The sequence below is a fragment of the Rhea pennata genome, chromosome 22 (assembly GCF_028389875.1).
Source record: "Rhea pennata isolate bPtePen1 chromosome 22, bPtePen1.pri, whole genome shotgun sequence".
In the NCBI taxonomy this organism is placed as follows: domain Eukaryota; kingdom Metazoa; phylum Chordata; class Aves; order Rheiformes; family Rheidae; genus Rhea; species Rhea pennata.
This window is the reverse complement of record NC_084684.1, coordinates 4,076,370-4,097,406: the sequence shown is the minus strand read 5'-3', so window position 1 is coordinate 4,097,406 and position 21,037 is coordinate 4,076,370. Positions and strand designations below refer to the sequence as shown.

Sequence of the window (21,037 nt, the reverse complement as noted above, 5' to 3'; positions counted from 1 at the left end):
TGATCACTTACCACAATGATAAAGATGCATCTAAGTAATCCACGATTCCTGTCTGCAAAGTAATTGAACACTGTAAGAACACATCTAGTATGAATATAATGCTTCTTTACTTAAGATGAACTATTTGCATACTATAATTCTTACCTGTTCAGTTAGCTTAAACTTTTCTCCTCTTCTCTTCTGAGCCTGTGCACTGCTGCAAAAAAAAAGGTATTAAGTCTCATGTATTAAGAGAAGTGTATAAAATGTGAGCAGTCAAATCAACTCGTTAGTCACATATAAAATGAGTTTCTGCATATCACTGGTAACATTAACATTGCAGCAGTCTTATCTCTAGTGGAAAAGGAGAAAAGAGTTCAATTAAACCTAAGTTAAGCATAGTCATTTAACTAGAAAATATTTTTTTTGCACAGAAACTAAAGCTATCTGTGCCATTTTGAGAGACAATACATAATACAACTAATCTTTTGATTATTTCTTGCTCACTCTCAGCTCAGAATTCCTAAGGCTGCCAGCAGAGGTGGACAAAATCTGTTGAAGCTTGGATGGTTTTTCATTGTTCTCCCATATATCTCCTAGAGGATTATGTAAATTTAAAGTAGTTTCCAAAACAAGAAGAGAAGAATTAGTATTCCTTATATAGTAAGGACACAAATTTGGAAGAACAAGAGTAAATCTCCTGATATACAGTCTATGAAATATGATAGTATTGGGATTCTGTAACTGTGAGTAGCACTTCCTTTTATTTGGGGAGTGGGAGGGAAAAGAAGTCTAATGATACAATGTTACTCTACTACAAACACTTTCATGCAGCAAACCAGCTGTCACAGCCACCAGCAGTAAAGCCATGCAGACTTTGCTACTCCACTAGATGGCACATCTGCAACACACTGCCTCTTTACATAAACTGTAGAGGCTCTCAATAGCAAATACCACATATGCTACAAAGACCCATAGGTTTTAAGCTGTGCACTCCAATATGATATGCATGGGAAGCAATATTAAAAAAGTCACAATAGTGACCTTGAGAACGCTGTTTAGTATAGAGTCGAAGTGTACATCAGAAAAATGCAGCCTCAGAAAGCCTGTATGATTAGAGGTAATACTTTGGTAGCAAGGCCTGCTATTAGAAAGTCCTTACTGCTAAAAATACAGAAGAGTTATCAACAGTGACCTGACTTTTTTCATTGCTACCTTCCTACTTCAAATTGCTGACCTGAAATAAGGTAATACTATGCAGAGTTCACTTGAGGATGCTTTGGAGATCTCAAAGATGAGATAAACCAGATACTTCAGCAACAGAATTGCTTAGCAAATTTCATTTACAAATTAAACATCTTGCAATGCAAGGTGAAAAAAGAAAGGGATCAGTCCCACTTTCTGGAACTGAAAAAAGAAGAGACATGAACACAGCTTTTGCCAGAAAGGTATGCTCTTGAACTCTGGAATTGAAAGACAGGAACAAAAATCCCTAGGGAAACATCTGAAAGGTTTTATTCAAAAGTGCTTTAGACCACTTCAGTTATCTCATTACAGCTTTGACAGTGAGACTTTCCCAGCAACCAGTCTCTGAGTCTTACTTATTCTCTATTCTGGGCAATTTGGTTAAGTCATGAAAAAGCATTGTTTTTGTACAAACACTTTCACATAAATACAGTAAGTTAAGGAAGAGAGGTACTGAAATGCAAGACCAAATCTTCTATTTGCCTCATATTTGGAAAAAAATAATCTGGTCAATTCTATTGCTTTACATTTATTTGCAGTGCTCATAGAAATATGTCTTAACCCTATTCCTGATTTGCTGTTTCAAGAACATCCTGTTGTCCTCCTTTTACGGGATTCTTTCAGTAGCTGAGTCAAACTGTGCTGCTATTGCATGCAGCTTTCTAATAAGGTATTATTAGTGACTGTTCACCCCTGGGGTAACATCTGCTGATGCAACTCCCTCTTTTTTCTGTCCCTCTCTAGAAGAGCAACAAATCCTTCCCTTTTTCACCTGTATTAAAACTGATCTAACGAGTAGAGTTGGAAGTGAACACTCAATTTAAGCCAACACAGACTCTGGCTGTTCTGTTCACATTCTAAAGAGAAATGAAGGAAACAGAAATATTTTCCATAGTGACAGGAAAAAAGGTAATTTGGAGTATAACAAAGGAGCTAGATGCAATAAAAGGTACGGTTTTACACAAAAAGGAAAGAAGTACTTCAGGTTCAAACCACAGCTAGGAAGGGATGAGGCAGACAGCTCAATAAGCACTTGGAGCTTAGCGCCTCAGTCTGCCCGAGATACACTACATAGGTATTTTTCATAATTAGAAAAAAAATCTGTTGCATCTTAATAATTTGTTACTGAGAAGAGGGTTAACACCTTAGCGTAGACGAGCAGGAGAGGATCCAGCCACACCGGAGGGCTTCAGCCGCTGGGGACCCCAGGCCCACGCCGCCCTCCTCTCGCCCCCTCCCGCCCCGGGCGGCCCTTCCTGCCCGCCTCGCTTTCCCCTCTTCCCCCGCTCCGGCCCCGCCCCTAACGGCCGCCCTGCCCTCAGCGCGCGCCCCGCCCCCGTTGCCACGGTGCGCGCGGCGGGGGCGGCCGCCCCCCTCCCGCGCCGCCACGACGCGCGCGCTTAGCCCCGCCTCCCCGGCGCTGCCATTGGGCCGGCGGCGCGCGGGACCCAGCATGCCCGGCTGCCTCGGCGGCGCGCGGCGGCCTCACGTGATCCCGCCCCAAGATGGCCGCCGCCGCCCTCTTGTTTTGATGAATAATCCCTGCGCGGGGCAGCAGCGGCGGCGGCGCGGGCGGGGGCCGGGCCGGGGCCGAGGGGCGGCGGCGGCGGCGGCGGCGCCAGGGCGGCTCCACGGCGGCGGCGGGAGTCGAGGCGCGAGCGGGCGGCGGAGGTGGGGGCCGGGGGTGGCGGGGCGCGGCGCGGCGAGGGGCGGCGAGGCGAGGCGGGGCGCAGCGGCGCCGCCGGCCCGGTGATGCCCTTGTGAGGCGCCCGGGCGGCGGCGGCGGCGGCGGCGGCAGGACGCGCTCCCGCGGGGCTCCCTCCCCCCGGTCACCATTAAGAGGACGGCGATGGAGGAGCTGAGCGCGGACGAGGTGAGCGCCCGGGGAGGCCGCGGCCTCGCCCCCGCCCCCGCGCTGCCCCCGCGGACAAACTTTTCCCGGGGCCGCCTCGGCGCGGCCTCCCTTTCCTGCCCCTTCTGCCCGGCCCGGACGGGCCGTGGCGGGCTCGCCCCGGCCCCGCCCGCGCTGGCGGCGGGCAGAGCTCCGCGCCCGCGTGGTGAAACGCGCAAAACCTCGCTCTGCCGGGGTCTGCGCCGAGCCGCGCGGTGTGTGTCGAGCCCTGTCTCTAACACACCTTACTGACGCGGGCTGGAACGGGTTTGCCTGTTTCCTGAGTCTTGCTTTGATCTACCTTCTTTTTTTAATCTTTTTTTGTTTCATTTTAAAGTCATAGGTGAGTTGTAAGTAACAGGCAGCTGACATGGTAATGCAGGCTGTTCCTTCCCTTGGAAGGATGTTTTTCTGCTTTTCTTAGGCTAAGACCTCATGCTTTGCTTATTAAAGTCCTGTCAGATGACTTCTACAGAGGTAGCAATCAGGATATCGGGAGTTTCCCGCTGTCCCACTGTAATATCCAGCTTATGTACAACTTCAGAGCCTCTTTCATTTGTTTCAAACACGTTTCCATATCAAACTGTATTATATGTAATACATGATTATCCGACCAGCTGTAGCATAGACTTATTGCTGCACTTACACTCCAGGTATGGCTGAAAAAAATGACTTTTATTCTATATTGTATCTTACGGCTGGATTGTAGGGCAAGGCGGCTGCTATTGTTACTCAGGTTTGTATTCTGAAATGTTTTTGATTACTTTGTACACTATGATTTAGCAGTCCTGCTCTGTTGCAGCCTGAACTATGAGGAAGAACTTTGTGGTATTTATTTTATGGGGGTCTTAATATACCTTGGAAGCATTGAGAAAAGAAGTAAAAGTCCCATATTGGGGACAGTGGGGGAAGATGCTGATGTTTCTACTGTGAAAAAGCATGTCTAGTAGACATATTTCATAATTACAGTGTTTATTTTGACCATTCCTTTACCCTGCATCTGATGATGAGGTGTTTTGTGATTAAATTTCAGAGTTATTTGACCTATGTAAGCTTGTTTGTGTCACTGCTCATGTAAATTACTGACATCATTGAAAACGCTGCATCATGGAACTGAGGTTGCATAAAAGGAGCCCTCTAGTAGGGATTCATTTACCTTCTCTGGCAAAGTGTTTGTTGCAACTGACTTGAAGTTTTCCTATGTCTTTTTGCTACAGTTTGGCTAGGATCAAAGCTGACTGGTTCTTTAGGTTACTGCTTGAGACAAGCATAATCTTGATATATCATTTTAAGAGAGTTATGCTGTCCTTTTTTTTTTTTTTTTCTATTAGACTCCTCATTGAAAAAGACTGAGAAAAGGCCAAGTTTATTTTAATGTCCTTCTACATTTCCACTTTACTACTTTACTATTCCTTGGGGCAGCGGACCCAGGATCAAAGTGAACTGTACAGAAAAATAGCATTCTAAAATAATTTTTTTTATCCTATCTGGAAAAACTCTTTATTTGATAGAGACTGAAAGGAAAATACCAGTCAACTAAAGTTGAAGGTAATTGCAAGGCTATCATAGGTTGGATTATCTTATCTTCTGGATTATCTGTAACTTTTTTTAAGTTACAGTTGATACTGGTTTTGAGGCCACAGAATATACTTTAACTTTGAGAGAATATTTTCCATTGTTCTGAACATCTTTCTTCTCTCACTGAAATTTTCTCAGTGTTTACTTTGTAAAAGCATCTGAAGTTCGCATTCACTACTGTCCGTACTAAAATCTTTAGGACAGGAGAAGAGAATATTCATTTTTTCATGTGTGTGAATTTTAGCACATGTGATACAGCAAAACCCTAATAGTTCTTTCTTTGCTGTGTATTCTAAGGTCTTGCATTTATGTAATATGTAAGATTTTGTCATATGAACAATCACTATGTTTAGAAACCGTGAGAAAAAAGATGGCAGTTTTGCCTGTAGTTGCACTATTACCAGAAAGATGTGAAAGTAAAATTATTTTCCATGACATAAATCACTCACCAAGAGCAGTAAATATGTTACTTGGAAAAAAATCTCCTTATTTGTATTAGAACTATGTTTATTTTTTCTGGATTTGCAGCTATATAATGTAAAATTGTGGCCATCAACAATATTAATTGACTGGTTTAGTTGGTTGCTTACAAACTCTCACCTTTGATTTAAGGCTTTAAGTCTGAATATTTCTGGGTCCACTAATATGGACTTTTAAAATCAAAGGCCTTCCATGATTGTGCTTTTGGGAGATAGGGACTGACATTTGCTCAATCAAGTGTATGCCTAAGATATGCACTGTTGTTCTTTGTGGGGATGCTAAAGAGCTGATGCAGAAGTTGGAACAGTAGTACCCTGAGAAGAATGTGAGACCCTGTGAAACCCTCCCTTTTTAAAAATCTATGTAAAAGAGGTAAAGAAAATGTGAAGCAGAAAAAACCAGAAGAATGAGAGGAGAATCAGAACCAGGTCAGAAATCTGAGTTGTGGGTAAAAGATGAGGGACTCCACAGAAAAAAAAACAAAACCAAATAAGACATAAAATGTGGAAGAATGGAGCAAACTTAGCGTTTTTTTAACATTTATGTATACTTTTTTGAGTAGTTTACAAAGCTGTGTTTTCTGAATATAGACTGTGACCAGTGTGATCATATAATGAAGCATTTCTTAAGCTAATTGGGCATGCTTTAATAGATACAAGACAAATAAGGCCATCCATTCAAATGACCCTTTGTTATCCAGATTTGAAATTCTTCTTTGCTGATGAAAGTAGAAGTTGTTCCTTAGAATCTCACTGCGTAATTGCCACCAAAGCAAGTGTTAATACTGAAATACTTTTTTTAACTGAAGGTTAACTTTTTAAAATCTTTCAACTGAAGGTTTGTGAGCCTGGGTGATTAAATTGTACTAGTAAACAACATACCTCTTCCATTCAACCATTGGATTTTTTTTCATTAATCATTTAAACTATATATTATGGAATTACGTGTTGTAGGGAGGATAAGCATTGTTTGTTCCAGACCTTATGTAATTAGTGCTAAATAACTTGTCAGTATTATGTAAGACACACAATAGCTTGTCATATGTCATTATTGCAACTAGCTATTGCTGAAATCTGGAGTTGGGTATTACTGAGGTACCCTAAAAGTTCTTAACAAAATATTAAAAAAAAAAAAAAAAAAAAGCTGCTTGTTTGTTCATGCTGATGTGGATAGTAATTCAGTCTAAAGTGAGAGCAGATCACTTTGAACTCCCACAGTTCTTACATATGTATCATTTGCTATGTGAAGGCAACAGGTCGGGGCCTAGTGTTGTGCAAACAAGCTGTGTCTCCTGAGTCTCTGCTTGCATCCTCAAGCATAAGGCCAATCTTTCTTTTCTCACCTTGATGCTATTTAGTCTTCAGGCACTAGTGAATGAACCTGACAGAAAATGTGTATGATTTTATGGTCTAGCCTCAGACTTCTGTTTCAGCTTACTCTCTTGCTTTTTATAGTGTAGTATCTTTGTGTTTCTCCCTCTTTTATGTCTCTTAACTTAAAAACTTTAGTTAAAACTACTTGGAAATCTTTAGATCAGTTTCAGAATTCCATGATAATTTTAGGTAAACCTAGAAGAATATGACAAGTTAGGGTATCCAAAACCAAAACTGTTCCTTTAACAATGGCTAGATGCATCCTCGGGTATGAAAGCTGTCTCTTTCAGTGCGAATATTCTGAGTTTGTTTATATCTTATGTTAATTTGTTCGGCAGTATAAAGGCTAAGTATAATTTGCCTATCATTCTTCAAGGTTTAGGGAGAAATCTTGTATTTGTTTTATATCCTATATCCTATCTAAAAGCAGCTTAGTAAAGAACACTGTGCTGTGTCTGTGCAAGTTTGTTTACTGGGTCCCCTTTTTGGAAACTTTTTCAGGGCAGGTTAATTTCTGAATGTTGATTCCTAGCAAGATAGATGGTTGGTGGACTAAGAGAGTGGCAAACGCAAGCCAGAAAGTTCAACTTAGCGTCCTTTGGTTTCAACAGCAATGATTACAGCTGATTTTGATGTTACTTCTGCATTGATGTTGTCTAACCAGTGGAGTTGAGGAGTGTTAAGTGGCACAAAAGATCTTGATTATCTGCTTGAAACTGGGAGATGATGAAGAGGGTCTTTATGCAAATCATAGGCTGTGAGGGATATGACCTTGTTCTGAGTAATCAGGGTTTCACTAGGTTTGAGAATACATTGGTAAATATGCTGATTAACATTTGAGTATATACGCATATGTCTTTCTCCTTACATGGCTCCCAGTCTGAAGTTAGGAAGAAATACCTAGCAGGAATAAACATGAATACTTGTGCAATTTCACATCACGCTTATTTTTTTGCTAAAGAATTATTATTTGTCTTTTTCTTTCAGCCACCTGTGCATATTTGGGAGAGGGGTGTGTGTGTCTCCTTCTCCCCATTCCTGCCTACCACTTCTGTATCTGAAAAACATGGTTCTGGATTCACTGAATGATAAAGAAGCAGCTCTTAAAACCCTAATTCAGCCTTCAATTAGATTACAAATTCAACTAAGTGGTTTTGCGGATTATGTTTTTTGGTACAGCTTTGTGAACTATACACACTTCATTTCAGTTGAGCAAGCAGTGGGGAGCACAGGTTTGGGGATGTGACGCTGAAGTTTTTTCAGGTATTCTTTTGAGAACTGAAATACTTTTACAGTTTTTCAGATAAAGAGTTGTGGATAAAAATTACCTTAAATTTTACTGGGAAGCCAATAACAGTTTCTGCTTACAGCGAACTAAACAAGGTATTTATGTCCCTTCTGCTTTTCAAGGAAGAGGAATTAAGATGTTCTATTCGTAGCCTTTTCTCTCTCTCTTTTTCCCCCCTCTGAGAACAAAAAAAGGATGTATTTTCTCGCTGTCTTCCATATTCATGTGGTGACACCAGTCACGGAGAAGATGTTGTTTCAGACACATTTTTTCCACAGTTCTTGAAGTCTGATTTAATTTGATCTGTTGGTCATCTTTCTGTTGGGGAAGGTTTCACAGGCCCTTAAAAATTACTGTAGTAATGTGACATAGACATTGAATTGACACATACCTTTTATTTGTTCTTTCGCTTGCTTGGTAGCTTTTCAGGATTATGTGCAGAAATGAAAAATGATACATTACATTCAACACTTTTGTATCAGAATACAAATAGGAAGTAATGTGACTGGCTTATTTTTGCAGGGAGTGAACACCCTCAAATATGATACTCTTGTTTTGTGATGGGTCTGTTCTTACTTGGAGGTGTAAGTTTTGGAATTCGATCCTCTGAGGCAGAGGATAATTTCTGCTTTACATGCTTCAAGTTTCATGGTTATAAATGATAGCTTTTATAAATTTTTTTTTTTGTCTATCCATTTCTTTCTTATATACAGTATTAGTATGATGCTGTCACAGACTAAGTTTAATAAATCTGTTAAGAATAGTCTTTTGAAGACAGGTGCTTCTCTATCTTGTTGCTGGTAACACATGAAAACTAATCTTTAAACTATGTTTGGTGCAGTGTCTCTAGGTGCTGAGAGGATGTTATTTACTGTCTTTTGTTGCTTCCCAGAACGCCCCTGTCCAGCAGATAACTTGAAGGTTTCAGAGGGAAACCTTTTTCCTTTTAAATAACTTTCAACTGGATTTTCTTTATTAATATTATGTGCTGTGAAATTAAGTTGAAAGTCATGTTAATATTGTCCCTTTATCAGATTAATGCATTTTTTCATCAAATGCCAAAATAAATCAAGAGGACTGAACAGTAAAAGTTAAACTTGGCTTACGCAACCATTTGAGGGACAAAGGGAGTTCTCAAGCGGAAATGGTCTTCCAAGGCAGCAAATACATATTTCAAATACAAACATCAGAGATGTTTTAACATTGTCACACAGAGCACAGAAATGGCCTTAAGGATCAGCTCCAGTAAGCAGGTTATCTTGAAAAGCTTCTGTGTTTGTAGTTTCATGGGAGTGGATATGCATGTCATCTAGAAAGACCAAAGAGAGAAATAGTGTGTGTGTGTGTGTGTATGTGTGTATATGTAATATATACATGTGTGTATGTATACAGATATGTGGATTTGCTGTTACTTTATTTCCCTTGCACAGATTCGTCGAAGGCGCCTTGCTCGGCTGGCAGGTGGGCCATCTTCCCAGCCTACTACGCCACTGACATCACCCCAGCGAGAGACCCCACCTGGACCATCTGTAGTAGCACCAGCCCCGGGGCCATCCCACAATCTAGGCCTAAATGTCCATAGCATGACCCCAGCTACCTCTCCAATTGGTGCATCAGGTAGGTTGGCATTAAAGTAGCAAAAATTTTTCTGTGTGTGCGTGTATACTGCAAGTTATTATGTGACTCCTTTTGTTTATGGCAAGAAGACTACTGCTTGTGTTCTCTCACAAATTACTTTCAGTAACAACAGAAACAAATATTTTAAAATGATGAATGAAAGTACCTTAGTTTTCATTTTGCGGACTGTAAATGGTTAGATACTATTGTTTTCTGAGTATCTGTAAATGAAGGCTAGTACTTTAAAATGTAGGTTACTAAAGATTGATTGAAGTCTGTAGTACAGTTTTAAAATATTTTGAAAAGAAAGCTAATCTATCAAGGAGGAAAGAAAAAAAAAGTTCAGTCTTGCAACACATGTTTTTACTGATTGGTGTCTAGATACATTTTAGCAATCAGTCCCCCGTTCATTTCTGATCTTTAATTACTAGGGTTTAGTGCAATTAGAAATAGTGTGAATTGTGACTGCGTTGTCCATATAAGACTATAGAACTTGCTTTCTCATTTGTGCAACTCTGCAATGTTTTTGGAAAATAAAAGTATTACTAATTCTAGTATTTACTGTAATGAATACAAGTAGGAGATTTATGAATGGTAGCTGTTTCAGAAGATAGCGATAATATTTAATGCACTAAAGTTATACAAATGCAGAAAGCATGGGAATTTGGAAGAGTTGCTATGTTGATAGGCAAAAACATGATATTTTTATGCATAATACTACTTTTGACCTTAAAATTGATTTTGAACTTTTATATCTTGGAAATCAAAACAGGCTGGCATGTTTCTCTGGTGTTATCTTTATCTGCAATCTTGAATAACATTGCATGCTTTGTGTTGGTAAATCATCTGAGCTTCACAAAACCTATCTCACAGTAAATATGTTAAGATTATTTTCAACAAGGGTGCATGAATTTACAAGCTGCCGGAAGACTAGATATCTCCTAATTTTATTATTTACGGTGCTGTTCCGAACTATGTAGAATTAACTGTTTCCTGTTTATCTTGTTGCTCTGTACCCAGGCCAGGCCAAAGAAAAAATATCAAAGGCATTTCTTGGGGAAAAGCTCATTGTAGTGGAATATAGCACTGCATATTGTTCTCATGATTACAGATAGCAACTCAGAAGCAAAGGTGACTTTTTAGACTAGTGCAGAGTTCGCTTCCAGCGTTGACTCAGCCTGTGGTTATATGACTATTTTAATCCATCTTGGGTCTGTCTCTGGCTGAAAGAGGTGCTACTCACCACCTCTCCTGCTGTCAGCAGCTGTGTGGTAAGATAGATGGTGGAGTTAATCCAGGTGAAACTATCCCAGGGAAAAGAAATGGTTAATTCTCAAAATATGAGGTCCTAATCAATTTGACTGCACAACTGTATAGACACTAATGCTGACACAAGAGGAGTGGAAATGCATACCTGAAGGTAGAAATGTTCATGTATTGCCTCTGGGTTTGTTGTTGTTTAAAGGGGTCGATTGGTGAAGCCTTTACAGACTTCTGTTGACGAATTCATCCATCCAAACTAGACAGTGCTTAATTAAACAGACGAGATTGTTTGATGGCCAGAAACAGAAGGTACCTAGTCACAGTGTAGTGTTGTGCTTCCTACAGTGCCAGTCATTGCAGCAGTTTGATAATGTTCATTTTTTCACACCAGAATAAGGAATATGGTTAAATTAGGGAATTAGGGAAGTGTTTACAACTGATTACCTGCTGTATTTATTTAGCATTAGTGAAGACTTGGCAAACGCTGTGCAATTTGCAGGAGTTCCTTTGCAGAGGTAGACTAAAATGACTGCAGAGGATTTTAATTTACTTGGACATGCAGAGAACAGCTCCAGCAAAATAATGTCCTTGTAAGCATTGCATTTTGTAAGAAGTTGCATGTCATAGTGAGATCAGACTTATAATTATCACATTTCCAATGGATGTTTTGTGTGCATCTTGAAAATATATTGGAGAGCCTAAAAATAATATATCAATGACAGTCAGACGTGCTGGTTATGTAGTCTTGGTAATTTTTGCTCGTCTCTGCCTGCTGTTGTGCTTCCATTTGATTTATTTCCCTTTTTTAAGGGAAGACTGTAATTTCAAGTGTCAAGTGTTTTATTGTATATCTGATCCAGCAAAGTGCAGATGCCAGTGAGTTCTGGAAAAATTGTTGTAAAAAGGTACAAGGTAGGACAGTTGGTTTGAACAGACCTGTTAATGAGTGCTGCAGTATAACCATTGAACTACTTTTTCCTGGTAGTTGGAGTCAGACCTCGAGGTAACGTAGAATATTCTTTTGCTCATCTTTATCTTGATTATTTAGCCTGATGTTTTCTCTAGTACCCTTATCCATCAAATAGCAGGCTTTTTCTTTGAGGAGTGTGCCTTTTGCTTGACTTGAGGAAGACTGACCCTTTATAATAAATTGATGATATACTGAAAGAAAATAGTTAAAAAAAAAAAAAAAAGGCATATTGGAATACCTTGCTGAAGTTAGTCTTCCATTGCCACCAAGAATATATTTCTGCTAGGTTTTGTCTCTAAGAGAACTGCATTATTGAAGTTACCCTTTGAAAGTTACTTTTATATAGGTTTACCCTTATTGATTTTATTGACTCTGTTCAATTCAGAGGCTATATCTGATATTTCTGAATCCTTGGGTTTTTGTGGAGGGACTGTGCTAGTCTTTCAGGCCTGTGCCTGAGTCAAAGTTGTAATGTGCATCCCTAGAATCCCTGGGCTGGAGGAAATAGTTACCCATTTAGAAGTTAAGCAGAATTTATTTTCTTGACATTTCCCTGCTTCCTATGTGAAATGTTTTGCAAATGTCTAATATTGACAGATAGGTGGTTAAGTGAAATCTTTTCTTGGAGGATCTCAGTTAATATCTCTATTCCTATTTTTATAGTGGAGGCTTAATGGGCTTGAGAATGATGTTTAGGGCTGTAGCTGAGTATCATCATTCAGTAATAAACATGTTAACCAAAGCATAGAAGCTCTGAACATAACCAAGTAAAATGTAAATTTAGCGTGTATTTTGTGGTAGATGCAAGTTACATTTGCATTATATTTTGTCTTAGTATACCTTGGAGTACTTTTACATGTCCTCAGTTAAACACCATAGGTGTTTGGATAATCTGCTTGTTAAGTTCTTTTCCAAATACCAAATTAATTTTGCATCACATATCTTTTTTTGCTTTTTATATGAAGATCTGATTGTCTTCTGGATACTGACTAATCTTCAAGGAGTTAAACGTAAATTGCTTCTATAGATAAGGAAGTAGAACAACAATTTCTAAGCAGAACAGACTGGAGAATTTGGAGGTCTTGCCTCTCTGCTGTCCTCTGATCAGTGCACTGCATGGCATGTGCAGCTCAGTGACCAGTGTCCAACATCCACTGGAAATTTCATGTCAGTAACCCTAAGATCCTTCTTCATCTAGGCGACTTCTGAAGCAACACATGCTAGTGTGAATGTTGTTTATGTAGATAATAAGATATCACATTGAAGCATGAAATCTTTCATGTAAGTGGATTAAAAAAATGAGCCAAAACATGTTAGTCTTATACATGTGCAGCTCTTGTAAAGTGGTATTTGTTACTCAAGATTAAATCATTGTACTTAGAAACTTCAGTGGTCACATACAAAACATTTTTACTGTTTTTAAAGTTATATTTTGGTAGAATGAAGTACTTCTTCCTTCTTCCCACGCTGAAATCTAGTTGTTCTTGAGTAAATTGCCTTCTAAATGGGATTTTTTCCTTCTGCAACTTTTTCTATAAAAATGAATTTTGTTTCAAGACTTAGAAATGCTTTGAGAAGGCTATGCTAAAACTAACAACTTGTATCAAAGAGCGTGACTCTGATCTGTTCTATTTTGCTATTGCTACTGTTAACTTCTGAATGAGTTATTGCCATAAACACAAGACAAGCTTGAGCTTTTCAGTAGTAACACTGAAACACAGCTAGTTGTGGAATTTAAAAATAAGTTGTCAGTCTAGTTTACGCTTTTACCTATAGCCTAATACTGTTTGGGGAATGTCTTGTAAACAGCAGGCAGAAGAACCCGAAAGAATGAAGTTCACTGCTACTTTTATTTAAAACAGACAGAATAGCGATATCGTTTCCTGTAAAATTTCCTTCTCTTTATTGGCATGTAGATATCAAGCTGCAACTATAATGTCAATTACTGCTGTTTTATTATTAATCATGACATGAACCAGTATTACTAGGCACAAATTTTAGGAACAGACTCTGCTTAAGAGAGATCTCCTTACAGATGCTGGTACAACTCATTCAGCTTTGATTGCTATTGAATGTATTTTTTTTTCTGCATTATTTGGAATTATGCAGACAACTTTCCTCCTACCATTCCAGTATCTAATGCTTCTCTGAATAAGTATTCATGCTAAGTGAATCCATCTGGTAATATCCTGAAGCTCATCAGCTACACTCCAAAGCTATGTTTTATATTGCTCTTTCCATTTGCTGGATGTGCACTTAGTAGTGTGTGTTGTTAGGACTTCATGGATGTTAATGCTGTTTTTGTGCAGAACTGCAAGGAAAAATGCCGATTATTTCTCAGTACGTTGTGGGAAAATTTGTCTGGTGGGAAAAATGTGAGAACTTCAGTTAGTTTAGCCTTATAGCCTCACCTGAGTTGCACACAGTGTGAAGTTGTATTCTGGTAGAACTGACTTTAGAGGAGGCTTGGCAAAGTTTTAGGGCAGCATCAATTTGCTACCAAGTTTAGCCTTTTTACCTGCCTGTTAGAGGAAGAGAAGCTGCTTCTCATTGCTTTTGATCATGGCATTGGGGTGCCACTCAAGCAGCCTGAAGGGAGCCATTAGCAGCCTCTCTCAGCTGTGAGATATGGGAGAGGGGAATTACATTATGTCAATCCAGTCATAAAGATGAAAATGAATTTCTATATAATCTGCTCATGATGTAGACTGTTGGGGGAAGAGTAAATATATGGTTATTTCTTTATACAGAGACAACTGAAGCTACAAGTTCGTAACTCTTTTGAAATTTGAACTTGACAGTGATTTTGCTCTTCTGTGACATTATTGACTCTTTTTTTTAAACTAGACTTTGTTTTTAAACTTTATTTTTAACTGCATGTACAATGATTTTTTTTTTAATTGACCTCTGAGTTGACTTACTCTTCCAGTGGTCACCTTGAAATTTTCAGTGGGTTTTGCTTTTTAGCATATGGATTTGATGCACATTTCTCACTTGATGAGGTTGGAAAAAGGAGGAAGCATGTGAGTAAAAGGACATAGTGTCCCTTACTCTTCCCTCCAGCTTTCTTCTGAGTACTGTTATAAATACCTGCTAATTTATATATTTTGCTATAGGTCAATAAGTATTACTAAAGCCTGACATGAGTCACATACTTAGCCTATATGTAGCTTTTAAAACCAAAATGTTTTCTGGTGCTTTTCATTATGGGAGTGAGTCTCTGCACACTGTATGGCTGCAAATTTAGTTTTGTTCCTCTGTTATAATACAGGTAAGCATTCCCATAGTGCTACTGTAGATTGGCAAGGGGAGGTAGAGAACCTGATTCTGTGGTCAAATATGAATATTATTAATGTTTATTTTCAAATGCATTACTGAGAATGCTTAAGAGATGGATTAAAAAATGGTATCCAGAATGGCACTTCCTCTCCTTTTCCATTCCAATAATTGTGTGATGCCTTCCCATCTCTGTAGTAGTAATTTTGGTGGTGCCTTTTCTTTAGGAGTAGCCCACCGAAGCCAGAGCAGCGAAGGAGTGAGTTCACTCAGCAGTTCTCCATCTAACAGCCTTGAAACACAATCTCAGTCTCTCTCTCGGTCTCAGAGCATGGATATTGATAGTGTCTCCTGTGAGAAAAGGTAAAACACGCAGCTTGTATAAGCTGACAAATATTGCACCATGCAATAATAAAAACCACTTACCCACAGAGGAAAATACTTTGTTATTTTTCACTTCCAACCATGTTAATACAATAGGTTTAAATGTTTTAAAATGACACACTGTTTAGACCATTGTAATGCTTTTTTAGTCCGATTTTAATGGGAATTCCTATCTTAAAATGATAAAAGATGAAAGATCATCTCAGATATTAAAGGATGAGCATGTCTAGTGGGGTTGATTCAGCTACTTTTTTAAAAAAGAAAAGATTATGGGATATGATAGCTCTGTGTTTCATATCGCCTACTGAAGAAATACAGTATGTTGTTTCTTGAATTCAAAGTAAATGTAGTATGAAATACCTTTCACAGCTAGTGATTTTTAACTGCTACTGTGGATATGGCTATTCCAGTTGAATCTGTTCTTTCTGTGCTGCTTTTGCCTAAGGTGACATGTCTTCAGTCAGCATCTTGCAGAGGAGCTTTCAAAAAGCTCATGGACTCTTTTCTTATTTCTGCTTACAGCATGTCCCAGGTAGATGTGGATTCAGGAATTGAAAATATGGAAGTTGATGAGAATGATCGCAGAGAGAAAAGGAGTCTGACAGATAAGGTTAGTCCCTTCTGTATTGGCTGTTTTCTCCCGGGTAGTATATGTGGGCTCTCTGTTGTAACCTTGCTCTTGAATGTCATGGGAAAAAACTTTCAGATTGTGTGTTTTAGTGTTAAAGATGCTGCTTTTTTGTTGTCAGTGTAATGTACCCTTCTGTTCTGTAAAAAGTTGGTTTTGGTTTATGAAGACTTCACCTCAGACTCAGTAAGTGTTGCCTTTGCTTATGTTACTGTGTTTTCTTTCACTGACGTCACCTTATACAGCTGCCAGCTTTGCAGTCTGTAATTTTCCTGAGTTTTGCCTTGTGTTCTCCCCAATTACAAAAAGGGCGATGTTTTTCAGAGAAACTGTCAGAACTGTGTGTGGGTAGCTGTCCCAGGTGATGGAACCGAAATGGGAGCAAAGGATTTAGATTGGAAGAATGATGAAGAATTTTAGTTTGCAGTGAGTTATCTGATAAATCATGTATCTCCATGTTTTGAATAGATAATTGGGGAGACAGTATTCTTAATATTATTCTAAGAAAATAAGAGTACTGGACTATCAAAGTTTAGATGGGAGCTAAAACCCTTTAAAGTAGAAAAAGGAAAGCAGGTGCGAAGCTTTGATTCACTTTTAAGATTTTCTTCTGTGATTTGATTTTAAGGTCCATGTGAAATAAAGCTATAAAGAAGTGGTACATCAGTGTAGTCAAGAGAGGTTTCTACAATTCTTGCAGTGCTCATTAAATGCCTTTGTTTATTTCTGCACTGTCAGTAATAAGCTCAGTTGGTAAAAGCCTGGCTTAAAGCCATGTAACAGTAAGCCTGCTGTAGAATCGTTTCCAGTCAATTCCTAGCTGCAAACCAGGCAGTAAGACAGCTTGCATTGTGCTACTGTGAAATAAATAGCTTGGAATCAAGGACAATCTTGAATGGGGGGCCCCAGTGGAAAGTGAAACAAAGCTTTTCAAAGTTGGCTCAATTCCGGCCCAATTCCTCTAACTTTGTGATGTCTCCAGATGAGTAAGTGGACAGGAGACAGTGTAGTTCTCATTTAAAGGCAAGAATTTTTCTTGCCTAGTTATCTGGATTGAAACTCTTTTTTAGATAAATAGTTAGAAGAGGTAAAAGTATATGACATAGCTGTATAATACTAGGGGAGTGATTATGTCAAATATATTAATGTACCATAGTTTCCAGTTTATTAAATAGTTTGTGAGGAAAACTTTGAAAATAATACAATTCTAGTAGCTGGTGGAAGTCTGTGATGACTCTAGACTTACCGTATGTCATGTCAGAGCTAAAGAAAAACTGATCTAAAGAAAAATTTCAAATGGCGTCTTTTATTTTTTCAACATATGTTTTGTTCTTCAACCACTTCCTCTGAAGGAAAAGAGTATTACTTGATACAAGTTTACTTTGTATTGCTACATTATACTTTTTGAAATAGTATCAGATACACTTTTGGTCTAGGAAAAATCTCCCAACTCTCACAGTAGAGTGATCTCCAAGCTGAAAATTTTTCATCTTTAAAATTCCATGCATTGAATTATCTGTTTTGTGTGCTGCTTTTGCGAGCGTAGGGTTATGTTGCTGACTTGTCATAATCCCTTTATTTAGCATAGTAAGGTGCAAATGTGGAAACTAACGTGGAAAAACAAGAATAGCATAAATGAATCTAAGCAATTCTAATACTGGTTCTAGTTACGCTTAGGAAGGCTCATCATAAGAAAAATTACCATAGATCTATCCTAGCTTAAATTTATTTTCTAATTTTCCACTATGGGCTGACATCAGACAGACTACGAAGTTACAGGTGACTTTTGCTTTGAGCCGTATAGTGTCATAGGATGCACGTGATTACTGACTTCGACAATAATAATGTAGGTGCTCCTATTAAATACGTAGTTTTAGCTTCTTGGCTAGAAATTGAAACTAGTAGAGTTGAAATGGGTAAGTAACCAGCCACCAATCAGTGTAAGGATCTGTGCTATCTCATTGTTTTTGGAATGAAGACATTTTTCCCCTTGTACTTTCCAATGATAGTTATTGTAGGCTGAAACTAGCTTTAATGTTGCTGGTATTTTTGAAGTGCTTTTAGTGCAATTCTTCTTTAAAATGACAGTTTGATTCTTGCATGCCAGGGTTCTGCGAATGAAGAGTAATGAATTCACATATGCTTTGAAAATGTTTTTAAATGCAAGCTCTACTCACATTGCAGGGGAAATTACTTGAATTTTATTTCTCTGTATCTTACCGTTTTCCCAGGTGCATCCTCAAAGCTGCATTAGGATTGCAAGAGCCTTCCCATTTAACCCTTGTTAGCCATTATTTGTGGTAGCATTGTTTTTATAGAAACGTTTTACTTAGTTTTGAGCACAGCATATTTTATTTCCTTTTTTTGGAAGAAAAGGGAATGAGGCAAATTCTTGAGTCTTTTGTCCTGTCCTGACTTCATCCAAGTGAAAGATGCCATTCCTTGGACAAAGACTGAAGGGAAGAAATTCTGGGGATCCTTGTAAGCTCACCCCTTCCTGTGCTTTCATTTTTAGAAGAAACTGTTAAAATACCATATGTGCGCAAAAAGCTTTTAATTCCATATTAAGGGAATCAGCAACCCAAGTTGCTGTTTAACCAAGTATCTTGGTTAAATTTCCCTTCTTATACTGTTTTCTAATGTATTTGGGGAAGTTCTTACTACTGGATTAGTGTATTTCTGCTACATCTATTTTGCATTTTTTTCCTTTTCCCAAATAAATTTTGACAGCTATATTTGTATTCCTTCCTAACTACACAAAATCTGTCATCAAGAGTTAGCCTAAAGCTGTTTAAAGACCTGAATCTGATAAAATTGTGACTTGACTGATACAATCATAATTAATGCAAATAAGTTGTTTTCCCTCCCCTAATCAAGGAGCCTCTGTCTGGGTCTGAAGTATCTGAGGAGCAAGCTTTACAGCTGGTCTGTAAGATCTTCAGAGTTTCTTGGAAGGACCGAGATAGAGATGTCATCTTCCTGACTTCGCTCTCTGCCCAATTTAAGCAGAACCCAAAGGAAGGTAGGAAGCTGAGCTGTAACCATTGTTTGTTTGAGATTGCTTCAGCTGAGCAAAACTGGTGTGTTCTCTGCCTTTGTCTGCAGCTTTTCGTCTCGTTGTTGTGATGCCAGAGCCACTTACTTGCAGGCTTTGATTTCAGCATTGGGAGGAAAGTGCATCTGCTATCAGCAGATGTAGCAGAAAGTGGAATACCTGGAAGGAAACACAGATGGATTGGTTATAGCTCCTGTTGTAGTTAACTGCTATAGTTTTCTGATTGATTTGTGATGTTATCAGACCAGTGTGCTGATATTGCCATATTGCTGGATTTTTTTTTTTCAGAAACTTTTTTAATGACTTTACGTGGTCTGTCTTGCATTGTAACAGACATTTAGCAGTTTATTTTATAAGCTAAGAATTTTCTGTTATCTTTCTTATAACAAGGTATACTGTATATATTTTGTCAGCTATGAGATATGACCAGATTGAAAATCGCTCATTTATGCGGGTGTGTAAGGGTGGGGTGGTGGTGGTGTCATTTTTTGTTTCATTTCCTTAGGGTCAGAGTTGCTCAACTCAATAGTAGAGAGGGAAAGACAAGACAAGACAACTTTAATGATCGATAGTAACAACATTAAGTTGTTTGTGATCTTTTGTACTTTCCATAAAAGTGTGGGTTTTTTTTTTGTATGGCTGTAATTTCAGAGCCTAGATACTGTAGACAGAATGATAGTTACAAATAAGTTTGTGTATTCCTCTAGCTAAAGAGGAGGCTGATGACTGTCCTTTTTAGGTGAAATCTCTGATAATGTTAGTAACTAATCTATAGATGAAGACAATAGGAGATATGAGGATATTTACTCTATTCTTTTACTCTTAACAGTGTTTTCCGATTTTAAGGACTTGATTGGACAGATTTTGATGGAAGTTCTGATGATGTCCACCCAGTCAAGAGATGAAAACCCATTTGCCAGTCTGACAGCTACGTCACAACCAATTGCTGCAGCTGCCCGGTCGCCTGATAGAAGCCTGATTTTAAACACTGGCTCCAACCCAGGAACCAGCCCTATGTTCTGTAATGTGGGCTCCTTTGGTTCCAGTTCATTATCCAGGTGACTTCTGATTATACTTGAATATTGATTTCACTTGAATATTGATTGGTAAAGTGAGAGAGAAGCATAGAAGTGTCCCAAGAACAACAAATAAAATAGACTTTAAAAATTTATCACTCTTTCACATGACTGTTCCCTCCATTATCACCATTTTTCACTATAGTGATGTGATTAGAGGCATATTTGATAGGTTAAGGCCATGTAGTGGGCTCCTTCAGAGAGGTGTCCTGAACGTGCATCCATTAGGAATCTGCCTGTTAACTTAAAAATATGTAAATAGATAGTTTTATTCAACATTAGTGAAAAAAAAACAATATATGTGAGCTGCAGAACTATTACTGAAGAGTCATCAGAAGGGAAAGGGTTTCTGTTGCTCATTTACTTTTCACCCTTTTTCTGCATATCCTAAATTGTTGCTTTTTTTTTCTTTTTCCCCTCTAACTGGTTTAGTCTCTATGGGACTAGTCCAGCTCCTACTATCAATTTCACAAGCTATGTACCAATGACTGGTTCATCTCTTACCCCACCAGCCAGTTCAGTTGCCACCACATCAGTGCCTTCCATTTCTGTCAGCTCTCACCTCACAGCAACAAGCCCTTCTGGGATCCAGCCCTCTTCTCCAAGGTACCGGCCATATACTGTTGCCCATTCTGGAGGCTTTTCTTCATCTTCCATCCCACGTTCCTTGAATATTTCCACCCCATCCAGTTCACCAAGTCTTCCAGTCATGGCTACTAGCCCTCCGGGCGTGCCAGTCATCACGTCCAGGCAGAGACCCACAGCAATGGGTCCACCTTTGTTTACTGCTTCACCCAGTACCTTGCGCAGGCGTTCTTCTTTACTGAACAGGATTCCTTCTAGGTATTTCACAAGAGCAAAAGAGTGTGTTTGATGTGTGCGGTGAGGGTGTGGCATAATCGTGCAGTTTGCAAGAGCTTATGTTTGTGCTGAG

The 21,037-nt window shown here is 38.9% G+C and overlaps 1 protein-coding gene and 1 long non-coding RNA gene across 6 annotated transcripts in view; one reads left to right on the top strand and one right to left on the bottom strand.

Annotated features, from left to right (window-relative positions):
- Positions 1-27: 27 nt before the first annotated feature.
- Positions 28-2,430, bottom strand: LOC134149962 (uncharacterized). Its single transcript, XR_009960550.1, has 3 exons — positions 2,369-2,430; positions 145-196; positions 28-52 (listed from the first exon to the last, which is right to left on the bottom strand). It is a non-coding gene; the product is annotated as an uncharacterized LOC134149962 (long non-coding RNA).
- A 544-nt stretch (positions 2,431-2,974) lies between these two features.
- The window catches only part of UBE4B (ubiquitination factor E4B), a 42,597-nt gene continuing 24,534 nt past the window's right edge, over positions 2,975-21,037 (top strand). For 2 of the 5 annotated variants that reach the window (XM_062593399.1, XM_062593398.1), the window contains exons 1-7: positions 2,975-3,097; positions 9,265-9,451; positions 15,188-15,323; positions 15,867-15,954; positions 18,850-18,994; positions 19,857-20,085; positions 20,536-20,946. In XM_062593399.1, the coding sequence (XP_062449383.1) occupies positions 3,074-3,097; positions 9,265-9,451; positions 15,188-15,323; positions 15,867-15,954; positions 18,850-18,994; positions 19,857-20,085; positions 20,536-20,946 (1,220 nt within the window). In that variant the 5' untranslated portion in view covers positions 2,975-3,073. The remainder of the gene's footprint in view (positions 3,098-9,264; positions 9,452-15,187; positions 15,324-15,866; positions 15,955-18,849; positions 18,995-19,856; positions 20,086-20,535; positions 20,947-21,037) is intronic. The other 3 variants (XM_062593402.1, XM_062593401.1, XM_062593400.1) reach the window with 2 other exon arrangements.